This window comes from Caloenas nicobarica, chromosome 18 (genome assembly GCF_036013445.1).
Source record: "Caloenas nicobarica isolate bCalNic1 chromosome 18, bCalNic1.hap1, whole genome shotgun sequence".
Lineage (NCBI taxonomy): Eukaryota > Metazoa > Chordata > Aves > Columbiformes > Columbidae > Caloenas > Caloenas nicobarica.
Genome location: NC_088262.1, coordinates 7,921,546 through 7,937,870, shown reverse-complemented (window position 1 = coordinate 7,937,870; position 16,325 = coordinate 7,921,546). Strand labels below are relative to the sequence as shown.

The 16,325-nt window shown below is 55.3% G+C and overlaps 1 protein-coding gene across 4 annotated transcripts in view; it reads right to left on the bottom strand.

Annotated features, from left to right (window-relative positions):
- MXRA7 (matrix remodeling associated 7) overlaps nucleotides 1-16,325 on the bottom strand; it is a 28,395-nt gene that overhangs the window by 10,578 nt on the left and 1,492 nt on the right. For 2 of the 4 annotated variants that reach the window (XM_065648010.1, XM_065648011.1), the window contains exons 2-4: nucleotides 10,362-10,457; nucleotides 8,052-8,112; nucleotides 3,941-4,040 (exon numbers count right to left, since the gene is read on the bottom strand). In XM_065648010.1, coding sequence (XP_065504082.1) covers nucleotides 3,941-4,040; nucleotides 8,052-8,112; nucleotides 10,362-10,457 — 257 coding nt within the window. Of the gene's footprint in view, nucleotides 1-1,746; nucleotides 1,828-3,940; nucleotides 4,041-8,051; nucleotides 8,113-10,361; nucleotides 10,458-16,325 lie in introns of all 4 variants that reach the window. The other 2 variants (XM_065648013.1, XM_065648014.1) reach the window with 2 other exon arrangements.

Below are 16,325 nucleotides of genomic sequence, written 5' to 3'. Positions count from 1 at the left end.
ACAGATCTCATGCTGTGAAGAGAGGGGAGCAAGCAAGCAAGCAAGCCAGGGCTACATGATGGCAATGCAGGGGGTGGACAGGGACAGATGCTGATGGGAGCTCTCCTGAAATTCAACTTCCCCCAACCCCATCCACCCACTTATTTTTGGAGGACCAGTAGTGGAGATGTTTGAAATAGGTCAAGGTCTGTCAACATGGTCATTAAACCCCTGCAGCTGCTTCCTGCCCTTGTGTGCTCCACAGCTGTCGTCACGAGCATTGTCCATTCAAAACTGAGCTTCAGCACGGTTCTCCCTCAAGCCACAGCTGCATCCCCGCTTTGATCCAGGATAGGTCCCTCCTCTCTGCCATTCCCTAGAGCCAGGAGATGGGAGAAGAGGATTGGGAAGCAGGAGGAGAATTTGCTCCTGGAATAGGTCACCTGGCTGTGGGAACCGAGCCCATCAGCCAAGGAAACTGGGAAGCCATCCCTACCTTCTTCTCAGTCCTACAGACTTGGCCATGACCTGCTCTGCCTCATGGAACTGAATGCAGAGTCCCAAGGCAGTTGTTTCTCCTGACTGTTTTATCATTTGGCTTGAGCGGAGCCTTGTTGCAGCTGTCAATGATCACCACAGTCCTGAGCATACTCCTTTCTAACTGCAAAAAACCTCAACTAACCTCTTTCAACCTCAAGAGAGGTTCAAAAAGCAGCTGGCAGAGACCATTTCAATCCCTCCATGGGAGCCAGGCCCTGAAGGCACACTGGGGAGGCTAAGGGTTGCATTCTTCCCCTGCACTCTTCCCCTTCCTGCCCAGACTATTGTTCTCCTCCAGGGGTGCAAACACCACGTGCTTCTGTTCTGGAAGTCCTGGTGACCCATCAGGTGTGATCGAGGACAGCAGATGTGTTTGCCACCTAGACTTACTGTCCTTCTCCCTCACCGAGAAGTCCCTTTATTTTTTAAGACTAAAGTAACCAGGAAGTTGCATCACTCAGTAAAGGTCACATTCCTTCCCCTTTTAGTCCAGATTTAGCACCGGTTTGAAGCCGCAAGACTCCAGTGAATACTAGGCAAGCCGACCACAACTTCTGGAGCGATGCAGGTTAGAGCAGAAGTGGGGTTTTGGTTAAATAAACCAGTCTACTGTCTGCCCGTCCTTTCCTGTCTGAAGTCTTATAACTTTTCCTGGAAAAAACAAGTCATTCTAAAATCAGGGGTCCCCAAATTAAGCCTTGTGGACTACTTATCACCACAATAAGTAGCCTGAAGGGGGTCGGGGGGACCCTCTTGCATTTTTGGGGATGTTGTTCACAACCCATTTCACACAGGAACATCTTGGGAAAACTGAAGGGCTGACAGGGCTAAAAGCAAAGACTAAGCCACTTAGCTTTGGCTACACACCTTAGGACTAACTACCCGCTCACTCAGCAGCCCTAATTTTCCAAATCAGGGAACAGAAGTGGTCATGGGATGTCCAGCTTCAGGCATCCAAGAGGGAAGAGGAGAGCATCCAGATGTGAGAGCCCCCATTCTCCCTGGAGCACTCATGGAAAGCGAGATGGAGGCAAAGGGGAGTGAACTCATTAATCTGTTATGAGGAGGGAAGGGGGAGGGAGGTGGGACAGGCAGTCAACTGCAGCTCAGGAACAAACCGTCCCCCAGAAAATGAGACCGAAAAGCAAAGAAAAAACAAAATAAAAAAAAAACATTAGCAGATGTTATCAGTGGTACCACTACTTCTAAGAAATGGCATGTCCTTACCAAAAAGATTTGCAAGAATGTTTGTGGCCGAGGACCTAAGGTACTTGCTACAGAGATGTGAGATCAGAGGTCAGCTCAATCCTGCAACATAAAGGTGGCAAAACCTGGGTCACAGCAGCTCGGCAGCACGGTCGGGGTGCATGGAGGTGGGGAGAGGGATAGGATGGCTGAGGGAGAAGGATGCAGGACTGGGCCGAGCCGCTGCGTTCAGCTCGCCCGGGCGCTTACCTGGCAGCAGCCCAGCCCCATTACAGCACCTGCGAGGCTGAAATGAAAAGCTGCTGATGCCGCAGTGGAGATTTGGAGTGGGGGGAAGAGTAAGCCAGCAACAAAGCATGACAAAAATATTCACAAAGCAAGACAAAAAATATTCACAAAGCTGCCTTAAAGAAACGAACAAGACCAATATGGAAGAGAAGAAAATAAAGGAGAGGTAGGAAAAACACATCGTCTGGTAGCTCTCAGTGTGGAAAGCTGCAGAGAGCTTCCAAGGGACCCCAAGGCACTGTCCGTCAGTCCTAGGGACACTACCCGTCAGTCCTAGGACCGCTCCAAACAGATGTGAGCAGCAATACCTGAGAGAGCCCACATGCCCAGGAAAGGTCCACCACACCCTGGAGCTGGTTCTACTGTCCCAAGTACAAAACCCCCATCCCACTGCTGTCTGCAGGCAACGTCCCCTCAGTGTGCCCAGGCCAGGTGACAGCAGGAGCATTTATTGCCACCAAGGAACCAGCCCTACAGAACTCCTGGCCCTGAAAACCAGAGCAGTGATTGCTCAGCTGGTTTGGATGGAGCTGCTGGTGCACAGGATTTGAATTTGCCTCCTCCAAGTAGACTTTTGCATCGGTGCTTAGCAGGATCCTGAAAAGCGATTCCCATTGAGCCTCACAGATTTCACTTGCATTCACTCAGTTCATTCCACGACCACTCTCCCTAAGTGAAAAAATTACACTAACAGACCTGCTTAGTGTTTTACAGGTTGGGGGCTTTAGGCACGATAAAGATATAACAAAATGAAGAAAGAAAATCACATTTTTCCTGGTGCCACCAGTGCAGAATCAGCCCAGTGCCAGAGGAAACCAGAGGTCATCTCCATTGCTGACCCCTCAGCCCTTGCAGATCTTTGCTCTCAGCAGTGCTATAAAACAGGTGACCCCCAAGAGCTGAGGACAACTGGGAGCCCAGAAGCGAGGGGAGAAAAAGAAGACATCTCATCAAGAAAGCTGGGTTTGATGTGGAGAGGATGGCAGCAGGCTGGGCTAGTGAAGGCACCTGCATGGAGCCCCGTGCACCACCCAGGTGTCCCCCAGGACCAGAGCGAGGAGATAGCAATGAGGGCAGGTCTCTGGGTTTACGCTGGTACCGCAGTGCCCTGCTGATGCCATGAAGACAAAGCCTGGCCAGCCCAGCCGCCAGCAACCTGGAGATGGTGCCCAGAGGCCTCGAGGCCAGGTTTGCCAGCAGGATCATACCTGACTGGCTTTGGACAGGGCTTTACAGCTCAAGGTGGAAGGTTGGGTTTGATTTTCCCTTGTATAGGCTGGGAAATCTTGAGCCAGAAAGCTTGCTTTTGGTAATAAGATAGGCTCTTCCTTTCTTCGGATGGGGCTCAAGCTCGGGAGGAATCTTTAGCAAGAAGTGTGAGGTGGATGATTCTCCTTCTCTACCAAGCCAACAACTTGGCAAATCCCCACCATGACTTACAGCTGAGGACCTTGGTACAGACATTCCCAGTCTTAGCCCTGTCACCGTGAACTCTAAAGCTCCACGCTCACTTGCTCTGCCCCCGTATTTCTGAGCTATGCCCATGCCCTCGGTTTGGAGGCCATCCACAGGGTAAAGGGAGGCGAAGTAGCTAGAGATTAGGTCCTCTACAGATGTAAATCAACATGGTACTAATGGGATCAGAGGAACTACACCAGCTCACATCAGCTGGGAAATCTGGTCTAAGCATCGAGAGAAGGAGCTTGAACAGCTTCAAGAATATACAGGGCCACAGTGTCTTCATCTCTTACATCTGTGTGACTTTATTTGTTCTCATGTCTTCCTGGGTGGGAGAGGTCTGGACCACGGTGCAATGAGATGTTGACCTACCACGGTAGTTTGGGGACAGAGAGGTCTGAACACAGGCAGCTTGCTTGGAGAGGATGCCAACCAGGTGGCCTTGGGCAACAAGAAAAAGGAAACTCACCTTTGTTCTTCCTCGAGTTCTTCTTTGGTCATCATTGACTTGTACTGGTTTCCCCTCAGCTTTCCAGGACTGTATTTAAAAGAGAACGTCTCATCTGCAGCTGGAGAGACAAAGAGGAGCAAGAGACTGTATGAGCCAGAGACCTCCTGAGAGCAATGACCAACAGCAGTGTGCTCATTCCCTTGAGCTTCTTACTGATCCCTGCTTCCACACACACACCCTAAATGGTATGGCCACCCCAAAAGAAACTTCTACGGTCAGCTCCAGTCTCCAGAAAGCCTGGGCAGTGTCGGGGAAGCTGCATGGATTGTGGTGGAGAGCCAAGGTGTTGCTGGCCGGAGGAGAGCAGGAACCCCAGCACTGGAGACAGCGAGCACTGCCGGGAGCGAGCAGCCCCGCTTGGAAGCAGATACCAGTAAATCCTACAGCACAGGAACCATATGCTAACGCTCTCTTTGGATTCAAAGCCTTGCAGGCTCATCTTGGCTTATCAAGACACGCTAATCCTGCCCAGATTAGCATTTCTGCTTCTCCTCTCCAGACTTGCATTCCTCCTCTCTCTGTCTCCTTGTCCAGGGGCCCTTTCCCACCCTTAGGACTCAGGGATGGTGGCACGAGCAGAGCTGTCCTGGCCATGCAGCTCAGCAGCGTTCCTGCAGCCCTTGGCAAAGCTTGTGAAAAAGGGAGATGCCACCCTGCAAATCCCGGGGCTGCAAACAAAGCTAAGCCAAGGCAGCCCCAGAAGCACCAACACAGCTGGGTCCATGTCCCTCTGTCACCAGCCAACAGACCTGAAGAGGACACTGAGGTCTCCTTCTCCAGGCCTGGGTGCTCTCCTACCCGGCTCATCAGCCTCAGCCCTGTGCTAATTAGAGCACCGAAGCTCAGGGACTCTGAGCCAAAGCCGATCATTTTCCAATCGGATTTTGTTCGAGCGCTATTTGCTTTTTAAAAACCTCTCTCCTGCTTTATCTTCCTACAGACGGGAGAAAACAACAGGAGTGGAGGTCAATCCAAAGGGCGGCCCTGGAAGAATGGCTGCATTGAGTAGTTGCCTTTACTGGTTATCCGTGGGCTGTTTATCTGGGAGCCTTTATCTCCCAAGGACTGCAGGACTCAGCTGCCTCACATCCAACCATCTAGCATTGCTGTTTCCACCGATCCTCAGAGCCCTGGGGATCCTTCCAAGGGGTTCACAAAAAGAAGATGTTACGGTGTTATCTGCACGGCCCTGAAAAACTGCACATTATCGACAAACCAAATAACCAGGATGATACCTCCCAGCACCAGCAAGACCCCAAGAGCAGAGAAACTCCTCTGTCTTCCGTGGCAGGAGAGAAAGCCCCAGCTTGTACAGAATCTATTCCCCGTCTCCAGCCACCTAGGAAGCCCCTTCCCATCCTCACCGCTGCTACTGCAGGCACCACATCCATGACAGTCCCTCTTCCTCCACCTGCCTGAATGAGAAACACCCCACAGCTCCCCTCCTCCCTTTCTTGTACCCAGAAGGATTCAGCATCAGCAGCTTCCCCTTATTTTCCGGTCAATACTCCCCTTATGGATTTTCTCCCCCTGTCCACGGTCAACTGCTTGATTTAGCAATTTCTCCAACTCATGCACTCAGCTGCTGCCAGGGCTCTTGCAGTCCTTAGGGACCCCCATGCAAAAGGCAACTCAGGGCCTCATTCTATAGATGGGAAAACTTGAGATCTCAAAAAAACAAGCTGCACAAGGCTGCACGGGCAGGTACGGGACCGAGCATGCCGACTGCTGCAAGGTCACTGCCACCGCCGTACGGAGTGTGCCCGGAGCAATGCTGGTGGGCTGGGAGTTGAGCAGAAATCTCCTCCATGCAGATATCCACATTTCCTCCCTTGTTCTCTACACCTCTGCATCCCTGATCTTGGGGATCTTCCCCGGGAAGTCCTGCCGGATTACTGCACAGTTATTGATCCAAAGTGTTTCTCTAATACTGAAACGCCATCGGGGCTCCCAGGGGAACAACAAGGCAAATCCTTTCCCTGGCATCTTCACGCGTGTTCGAACACAAGCACCCCCATGCTCCTATTCTGCAGCCCCAAACATTCAGCTTGGCCATATCCCACTTCCCTCAGTGGGAAAACCCTCTGAACTGGCAGACAAACAAGGCTGGCCAGCTGGAAACAAACAGTAGTGCTGCGGCGTATCAGCCCTTCGGGTGGCTGTAAAAGTGAACGGAAAGAAAATTCAGCTGGCTGCTGCTTTGGGAGATATTAGGAGAAAGGAATAAAAAAAAAAAAAAAAAAAAAAAAAAAAAAAAGGAGGGCGTAACATCCTGTTTCTTACCCGGTGCAGAGCAGGAGCCGCTTCGTTACCTTTGTATAGCTCGCCTGATTTCAAGGACAATTAAGATCACTTCCCTTACGTGGTTTTCTGCTAAGTAAATTGAGATTTGGGATTTTGCCTGTCCCAAAAAGGGCAGTTTAATTGCCACCCTGCCAGAAAAGAATAAGGGAAGAGGGAGGTGAGGAGGCTACACATCTCCCTGCCTACGTGTTGTTGTTAAGAAGGAGCCAGCGTGCGGCTTTGGAAACCACTAAATGTTTTCCGAGCTCAGGAACTTTCTTTGCAGACTGAAAACAAAACTTCAGGAAACACACAGAGAAGGGGAGGCTGGGTTTTCGCGTGGACTACAGAAATATGAGCTGACCTACTTACTCAGAGCCTCCGTGAGTTCATATTAAAGAAAACATTTGTCTTTCATCTCTCTGCCCTGGCGCTGCCAGTACTGTGACCCTGGGCTGGCAGGGTGAGAGCAGCCCCTCGAGCAAACCTCTGCTCCGAAATGCTTGTTCTGTGCACACAACAAATACCTGCCGCCTCCCTGCCAGCTCCCCCAACACAGGAGAAGCTGCTCTGGTGGCTTTGGCCACCGTCCCGGGCTGGTGACAGACTGTCTGCACAATCCCCACCTGCCCAAGGTGAATCTCTGCCTGCGGGTTCGCTGAGCAGTGGCTCAGCGGCTTGAGTTGGACCGGGATGGTGAAGGAAGGAGGAAAGTTTCTCCCCGGCAAAGCCAGGGCACTGCCGCTATTCCCAGCTGCACGCCACTCGCCTCTTCGTCGTCAGGTTGAGCCAGGACTTCGCCCGTTATAAACCACCTCAGAAATGGTGTAAACAGTTCAGGAGAGGAGTTGGTGGTTGTCTGCAGGAGGCGCTTAAGGAGGATGCTGGACCAGCCACAACCCAGGGCCAGGGACCATCATCGCCTGATCCCGAGCCGCAGCCGCTTCAGGGTGATGCACAGCAGTGCTGGAACAGCCCTGAAACAGGGCTGAGCCCAAGGACGCAGGACCTGGCAGAGCAGCGTTACTGAGCACCCGTATGTCAGGATACATCCATCGTTTCTCACACCAGGTCCTGCAATCTCACATGGTAACATCCCCAATCAGCAGTGCTGCGAGGAAGCCTAATGGGGTGGAAGAAGCATCTTTTTGGAACCCCGTCTCCGAAGGCTCTTCCCCCACCTCGCAGGCATGGCACCAGGATTAAAATTTGATTCTCTGTGGCATTAGGCGTAATCCTCCCGAGCCAGGGGATTGCCACACGGCGCCTTAAAAAGGGCAAGCGGAAAGTGGGGCAGGGCAGGGGAACACCCCAAGCTCTCCTGCTGCCCACGGCCACCCCGGGCAGGGGCTCCTGGGGACACTCCAACATCTCGGGGGCTGTTCAGGAGAGCAGAGTCCCCTTCAGACACACACTCTTGCTTGGCACCATCTGTTTCGTTGTCTTATGAGCACAGCAGTTGTCACCCTAGTTAGTCAATTAATCATTTTCCCATCAACTAATTGGCTAATCAGTTAAACACGGCTCTGACTAAAGCCCCCGGAGATTGTCCTGGATGCGAGGAAGGAGCTTTTGGGGCAGCTTCATCACAAAGCTACCCCACGGCAAACAGCCCAAGGGCAGCTTGAGGAGCAAACAGAGGCTGCTGCCAGGTTAGGAATCTCCTTTGTATTTCAGTAGGAATCTCCCTTGCATTTGCAAGAGGAAGAAGCCCATTCCCAAGCACTCAGGGCTTCAGCCTCTCAAACCCATCCCTATGCTCCCCGCAGGCTTGCTGGACACTCACCATCCTCATCCTCTGGCTCTCTCACCACCAGCTTCTCATTTTCTGAGTCCAGATCTTCTTCCTGGAGGAGTTAAAAATGAAGCAGCCGTGAGGAGAAGGTGCTGTGCTAAATCACCCATCCTTGGCCAGGGCGCCAGAGCCCACAGGAGCTGGCGAGGCAAGGGCTGGGTACCCTTCTCTGCCTTCTTCACAGAATAAGCCAAAAGGATGCTCACTAACGAGCGAGGCTCATTATCTCACTTTCTTCTCGCTTGTCTGTGGGAGGGATTGGCCTTGCTTCCTGCAGTCCCACAAAAGGCTATGAACTGCAAGTGCTTCCCCATAATCAAGAGGATATTAAGATTTTTAAGAAGTTCCTGCTAACCCAGCATCCCCAGGCAGAGCCTTGTGCCCGAGCACCCTCCTGGGCTGGCACCCCCACGCCCCCCACCCAGCCTGGGGTTGTGCAGGGGACCCAGCCACGAGCGAGGGGACTTCTGTGTGCCCAGGCCAGGCTTGGATGGACCGTCCCAGCACGAGGAGGAGGTGGGTCCCCAGCAAAAGCCACCTTGTAGCCACGGGCCAAGCCGAGCACTCACCAGCCGGGACCAGCGGTGGAAGGCAGTGCTGGGGGGATCATGCTGGGACCCCCTAGGAGCCTCCCCATCCTCACACCTGGCAGCAACCCCCAAAACACCCCTGACTCTTGCCCACAGACCCCCGGCCTCTTGTTCCTCCAAGGCCCATCTGCCCACACACACTGTGGTGGCACGGCTGATCTCCGCAGCACAGGCAGGAACAGCAATTAAACAGCACTTTTTTTTTTTTTTTTTTAAATGCAAAGCAATTTTAGAAATTTTTGGGGTTGCCTCCTACAAGTTACAACAAGCTTTATCAAGCCCAGATTCCTTCCCTTTGTGGTACACACAGCATTCCAGCTCTGGAGATAGGACAGGGACACATGGCAATGCCTCAGCAGACATGCCCTCCTCCCACAAAATGCAGCATCCAGCACCCTGGCTGCAAATGTCCCTGAGCTAAGCCTGGAGCTCAACAGCACCCTGGAGCACCCGACCTCCTGCATCCTCCCCAGCCCTGTGCATGCAATTTGAAGCGATGCGCCTGGTGTGCAAAGAGCAGAGATCGGGGAAGGAGCATGGAGGGAGCCTGGCAAGCTGTTGAGCACATGGGAAAAGTCGGGGTGGAGGAGACCCGAGGGAAACAACGGTCTGAGCAGGACCCTGCGCGGAGCAGAGGCTTTGCAACGCCCGGCTTTAGATAAACTGCTGGAGCGTGGTATGCAGCCCTGACCAGAACTAGGTTAGTTTGTCATCGGTGAGGAATGTGCATTATTCAGAGCCATTTGGCTTCTTCTCGCCACCCTGCTCTTGGGCTCCCCAGAAGGACATGCCAGCGAGACACCCCCGCCCCCTGAAGCCACTGCTATTTTGGGCCACAATTCCAAACATGGGCACTTCCTGACGGACACACGGGCTTCCCCTGGGGATGGCTGGGAGCGGGGCAGCACCCAAAGGAGCAGCCTCAGGGAGGGGGGGCTCAGCCACAAACCCCAGGACAGCGGTTCCCCATCACATCTGCCTCTCCCTGTGAGCCGGGATGCCCCCGGGGAGACCCAGCCCTTCAGGAGCTGGCACAAAAAGGCATATTTTAGTGTGCTCCCTGCCCAGGCATCACAAACTGAACATTTCTGGGCATTTAACAGTGGAAGCAAATAGGAAATTTAGGTGCCAAACCTCCAAGGAAGGAAAATATTTCTGCTCCAACCCAGAAGAAGAAACATTGAGAGGGAGCAGCTGGGGATGCCAGGCTGTCAGGCGACAGCATTGTGCCACGGCTGTGCTGGGAACCCCCCACTCGCTGCAGCCCAACAGTTTTCTGCTTGGGTGGCTCAGAGGCGGATTCCAGCAGCTCCCTTGCCCCGTGCCGCGGCCCCAGCCTCGACATCCCTGTCTGCCCTCCCTGGCACCTGCTGCCATCGCTGTGCCACCCCCAGAGCCACCCCAACCCCCAGCAGGAGCCAGGCATCGCTCCCTGCACATCCAAACAACACATTTGCACCTGGAGCACCGGTCCTCTCTGTTTTAACCGGACCAAACCATTAAAAAACCAACCAACACATTTGCACCTGGAGCACTGGTCCTCTCTGTTTTAACTGGACCAAACCATTAAAAACCCAACCACCTCCTCGCCCCGGTGAGTGCAGTGGACAGGCTTTGCCCCATCCACAGCCGCTGCTCCCCCGGGACGCTGTCCCACCCGTGCAGGGTCACCAGCACACGGTTCGTTGTGCCTCCTCCCCGTCCCACGCACCTCTGCCTTGCTGGGAAGCTCATCCTGGCCGCATCCACCCTCTGCTGGCCCCGAGTGCCCAGGGCTGGACCCAGGTGAGGCACCCACAGGTGTTATCTGCAAAGAGGGAAAAGCTTTGAGCACGAACACCCCCGAGCCCTCCCCGTGCTCAACCAACCAGCCCCGGCAGCATCAGCACATACGGATGAATCTCTGGTTGGGGCCGGCAGCCCCAGAGCCAGAGCCCACGCTGCCTCCCATCCATGTGCCAAGCCCTGGCACAGCTGCTGGTATGAGGAACACCAGAGACCTCCAGTGCCCAGCCCTGCAGCCAGGGTTTGGCGCTCAGGAGCTGCCTTCGGTGGCAGCCCCAGCCCACAGGACAGGGACCCTGGCAAGGACAGGCTGAGAGAGTTGGGGTGTTCAGCCTGGAGAAAAGAAGCTCCGGGGAGACCTTATTGTACCTTTGAGTACTTAAAAGGGGCCAATAAGAAAGATGGGGACAGACTTTTTAGCAGGGCCTGTTGTGATAGGACAAGGGGTGATGGTTTTAAATTAAAGGAGGGGAGATTCAGGCTGGATATGAGGAAGAAATTTTTTACAATGAGGGTGGTGAAACACTGGCCCAGGTTGGCCAGAGAGGTGGTGGCTGAACCATCCCTGGAGACATCCCAGGCCAGGCTGGACGGGGCTCTGAGCAACCTGAGCTGGTGCAGATGTCCCTGCTCATGGCAGGGGGGGCACTGGGGGAGCTGGGGAGGGCCCTTCAACCCAAACCATCTGTGATTCTAAGGAGCCATCAGTGAGGGGGAACAGCTCAGCCAGGGCCAGGCTCAGCTGATGGAGCAGATCAGGGCTGGCAGGAGGGGAGAGGAGAGGAAGGACACGGTACCCTCAGTTCGTAAACACTCACGGGGGCTGCTCTGCCAGCTGCCTTCTCCATCACCAGGTAATATGCCCTTGAAAGCCCAGTCCCCCCGCTGCAATCCCAGAGCTGGGGCTTCCCTGCGCTCTCAGCCCCATGTCGGCTTGGAAAGCCAAATGATCTTGACTCCCATGCAAATATTTCCTTTCCCTGCCCTCTCCAGCCCAAATGCGTCTCAGCTGAACCTTTTTCCTCTGTGCCAGGAGAGCAGCCATGGAGGAGGATACGCGTGGGCAGGGAGCAGGGACATCGTGTCCATTGGCCTTGCAGCAAAATACCAGTGCCGGGCTGGGAGCAGCTTCTGGGCCGGCTTGAAAAACAGTCAGGAGGGACAAAACTCTCGCTCCGAGCCTGGCTGTATCCACAGCCCCTGCCAGCCAGGGCACAGGGGAGAGCCCTCCCTATCCAGAGCATCCAGACACCACCAGGGAGCCTGTCCCAAATTTCAGGGCTCAGCCCCGCCATGGGTAGCGGGTGCTGCTGCGCCGGTTCCCCTCACAGCCGTGGGGCAAGAGCAGCCGAACAAGGGGCTGCCGTGTCCTGGCCATGGGATGCTCCGAGAGAGCCAAGCAGGGTCCTGCAGCTGGAAAATGGAGGGGGAAGGTGTTGAGACAGCACTGGGAGACTTGACAACCAAAAAGGACACTAATGGTACCCTGGACACTGCTCTTCTGTATGAAGCACAGCTCAGGACCCACACAGGGGGGCTGTTTTGAGTGGTGGGGAGCAAGGGAAGCGTGGACCACGGCAGCAGGAGCTGCTGGAGAAGCAGGGACACAAGTGCTTTGGCCACCAGCCCATGAGCCAGCGTCTCTGCGCAGTTAAATGCTGATCAAGAAAGCCTCTCCACAGAAAGCAAAAAAGGGCGACAACAAGCACTGCAGGGAGACTACGCACATCGTTACCCGGGAGCATCTGGAGGAGACTTGACACGAGCCGCCCAGCCCAGCTGCTGCGGCAAACAAAGATCGCATTGCCACCGGCATCGGCAAGAGGACGTGTTCGGCAGCAGCTGCCTGGCCCCGAGGCCACACGGGGATGGGAACATGCCCCGCACTCCCTGCCTGCTCCTGCTCGCAGGCGGGATGGACCCAGCCCACTCCACAGCACACCCCCTGCCCTCTTGCACCCGAATCGTACCTCTGCGCAGCTCGCCAGGGGCTCTGCAAAGCCTGGGAACCAACCACCGCAGGGTTAAAACCCAACAAGTCGTGTACCTCAAACAACAATGCAGCAATACATCTGTCTTGGCTTTTGGCAGCGCTTGGCTTCAGAGCTGAAGCATTTGTTGGATCACCAGAAAGAAGCTTTCGCCCTTTAGCTCCCGCAGCCAACAAGCAAGACGCCCGCGCGAGGCTGACTGCGGCGGCGGGGGCTTCGGACCAGAGCGGGGCCAGGCATAGACCTCCTGAGACATTTCGGGCACGGGCAGCACCGACCACAGATGGACCCAAGTCACTCAGAGGAAGATGGTTCAGAGGCAGGAGCTTCGTGTTGTCCCCCCAAAACCTCCCTCATGGCTCTGCCACCGTGCAAGCCCCTTCCCAGCCCTACGGGAGACACAGGCTGAGCTCCCTATCACAATGTCATCTGGTTTTCAGCTCATTTCTGACCGTTTCCTCCCGCTTCCTCCATCCCCGGCGCAAACCGCTCTGGGTTTCCCTTCTCAGAACAGATACGAGGAGGTTGTGGGGCTGGTGTGTTCCTCCCCCTGTCATAGGGACAACCCTGGTGCCAGTGGGCAGGATGGGGACAAACGAGTGCCCCACTCCAGCTCTGGGAAAAGGGAAGATCCCGAGCTGCAAAGCTGGGGGAGAAAATTGTCTTGGATTAAACTCCTGGGCCCTGCACGTTGCCATTTATGGCTGCACTTTCTGCTCCAAGCCTGATGCAAGACATTGCAAGAGGGAAAGAAAGCAGACAGGAGACAGACAGCCAGAAAGAGAAAAGCCAGGAGGAAAAGGGAAAGGAAGAAGTCTTTAAAAAAAAAAAGAAAAAGAATAAATAACAATGTCGGTCAGAGTGTAGCAAAGCAAAGCAGCTGCAATGTCGGCAGCTCCCTTTCACCCCACCGCCACAGCTCTCCATTCTCCCTGCAGCCAGAGAAGCAGCTGCTACAGAACAAGAGCAGTTTTCCTGCCCCAGGCAATGGTCCTGCCAGCCCTGGGGTGACAGCAGGGGACACTCCCACCAGTCCCCCCATCACTGCTGCAGGTAAAGACAAGCAGCCAGAGCCCCCCCAAAGCTCCAGGGACATCCAGCCCTGAGCGAGGGCTCAGGCAGTGCCAGGTCTGATGAGCAAAGTGCTGGCACATCCCACGGGAGCATGAGGAGTCTTGGCTCAGCAGCATCCATCCCTGGAGGCACCATCAGCACCCCCAGCATTGCACCCACATGGCTCCTGTGGTGCTCCCCCTTTTTCCTCCAGCCTCGGGCAAGCAAACACCACAGGCACCAAGCCCGGGACACCTCCTGCTGCCACAGATGGGCCAGACAGCATCCTTGGGCAGGAAGCAGGGGCTGCCCTCACCTCCAAGCCCCACCTGGCAGCCATTCACATGGGGGGCACTTCTGAAGGCAAAGAGTCCTCGTTGCCTCTACTCCAGCAGCACCCCGGCTCTGGGGCCGTACCCAGCCCAGAAGGGACTGGGCAGAAGCCCAACCTCCCGTTCCCACTGGAGGGGACACAACGTAAAGCCTCGACTCAATTGTGCCCCACACCGTGCCGCGGCGCCAGCCCCGTGCTCCGACCCCACGCTGGGATGCAGGGGAGGGACACACACACATCCTGCCTTGCCTCCCAGTTTGCAGACACGGCAAGAGACGATGCATTTGTTATTGGCACGGACCACACCGGGTGATAGCCGGGGCACATCCGAGCAGTTACAGGTCTGGCAGGGGCCCGTGACTCTGCCAAGGCTGTGACAAGGGGTGGCACATTCCCGTGTCCCTCCCCACCGTGCTGCGGGACACAGAGCTCCTGCCCCAGCCCTGTGGCAGTGCAGAGGCAGCCTGCACAACTGCCAATTAAATCCGGACTAATTACCACCCTCTCCCCTGCGGCACAGGGAAGCAGGCAGGACATATTAGAGGGGGAGAGGCTGACTTCTTAAATGTAAAGTGAGTCTCTGCTGAGAGCCGGGTGGTTTGCGCTTTTGCTGTCCGATGTGTCCAGGGGTGCTGGGAGCCCCCAGGAAGGCACAGATGGGGGTGAGGGGGATGGGGGAAAGGTGCTGGGAGCTCTGCAGAACAGGCAGGTGACACCCCCTTGGTGCCTTTGCTGTCAGGGTGACAGCACAGCACACTGTCCTGGACAGGCAGGCTTGGCAGGACTTTCCCTGGCCAGGGTGAGCTGGGCACCTCCAAGTGCAAAGACCCCCAGAGCTATCCCCTCTCTCCCCAGTGTCACCCACTTGACCCTGCTCTTTGAAGCCACCAGCTGTGGTTAACCCTTGGCAAACAAGCCAGGCAGAGCCTGGCACTGCCGTCTCCCCATCTCCAGAGCAGCTTGGCCAGGATGGGACCCAGCAGCAGCTCTGCACCACCATTAAAACCCCTGCCCTGTCCCTGTCCTGTCACTGCCACTTCCACAACAGAAATACTCATTAGAGAATTGATGTTTTCTGACCATTTCTTGCAAGAACAAGACTCGGCGGCCCCAACGATGCTGCAGTTCCCACCCAAGAGCTTTCTGTCAGGGGATCACTTTGACAGCGCTGCCTTGTCCGTTAACAAGCTGAGGATGGGGATGAGAACAGACAGCGACACACTAATTAACTTTTTTGCAGTGATGAGAGCCACTACCGGCAGTTAACGGAAACAAAGGCTCCTGGGCTCCTTTCCCTGCTCATTTACTAACCATGGGCACGATGCTGCAATGGTTTGAACGGTTTGTTCTGAAGCCTCAACCCACACGGACTTTAGCAGACAGTTGCACATGACAGGCTGCCCTGGCAGGAGGTGGGAGCAGAAGAGGGGCTGCCCCAGCTCAGGGTGCTCAGCAGATGCAGGTTTGCATGGACGGGGAGAGGGAAGGAAGGCGGCAGCAAGGAGCACATCTCCAGCCATCAAACCCGCTCTCCCTGAGCAGGTTCATCCATCAGTACATTGGTCAAGTGGTTAGTGGCTGCAGTGAATCTGAACCAGCCCGGTGCAGTACATGCTGAGCAAACAGGAGGGAAAAGAAGGGGGAAAAAAAAAAAGAAAAAAAAAAAAGGAAAGCAATCTCTCTGAGTGCTGAGCACAGGCTTCTGCTTGCTGATTTGCTGATGTACCCACTCAACTAAGCAGCCCTGAGCCTGCAGCAGCCCCAACACTGCCGTGAACCCACAGCCGAGTGTCTGGGAGCCTCGTCTGCTGAGTCACATCGGGGCTGCAGCCTCAGCCCGGCCAGGATGGGTTTGATGGGGCTCGTGTCCGCCAGCAGCCGCCTGCAAAGCACACGCTGCTCTGCCCAAGGCCAGTCCCATCCCTGCCTGTACATCTGCTGGGCTCTGGCCTAAGCAGCACTGGAGGAGGAAGAGGAGGAAAAAGCAACTTTGAGGATATTTGCAGAGAGTAAAACCAGGGAACCCAGGTGCTGCACTGCATCAGAGAGCGCCGCGTGCACCCCGGGCCCCACAGCAGCTCTGGCTGGGTAGCCGGCTTTGCTGTTGAGCTAGCCCAGTCAGCTAATGGCAGCCCAGGGGCTCTCCAGCTTAACAAAGATCCTGGTACTCAAAGTCACCAATAAATCACATGGCAGAGGGACAGATGTGGCTTCCAGGATGCTGGGATGAGGGAGGGCGCTGCTCGGGAGCCATATCCATGGCCAAGGGGTGACAGAAAGGGGAGAGAGAGAGAGAGCTCTGAGGCTCAGAAATGACACAGGGAGGTGAGGAGGAGCACAGGGAGGCAGAGCCACGTCCCAGCCCGGAGAGCGGCTCAGGGCTCACCCCTGCGTCCTGCAGAGCATCACGGTAAGGAGGAGGGTACACAACCCCCTGGGACTTGCTCAAGGCCATCCAGTGAGTCAGTGGTGATGCTTTCCAAGGCGAGGGCTGTCTGCGCACTGCCCAGCA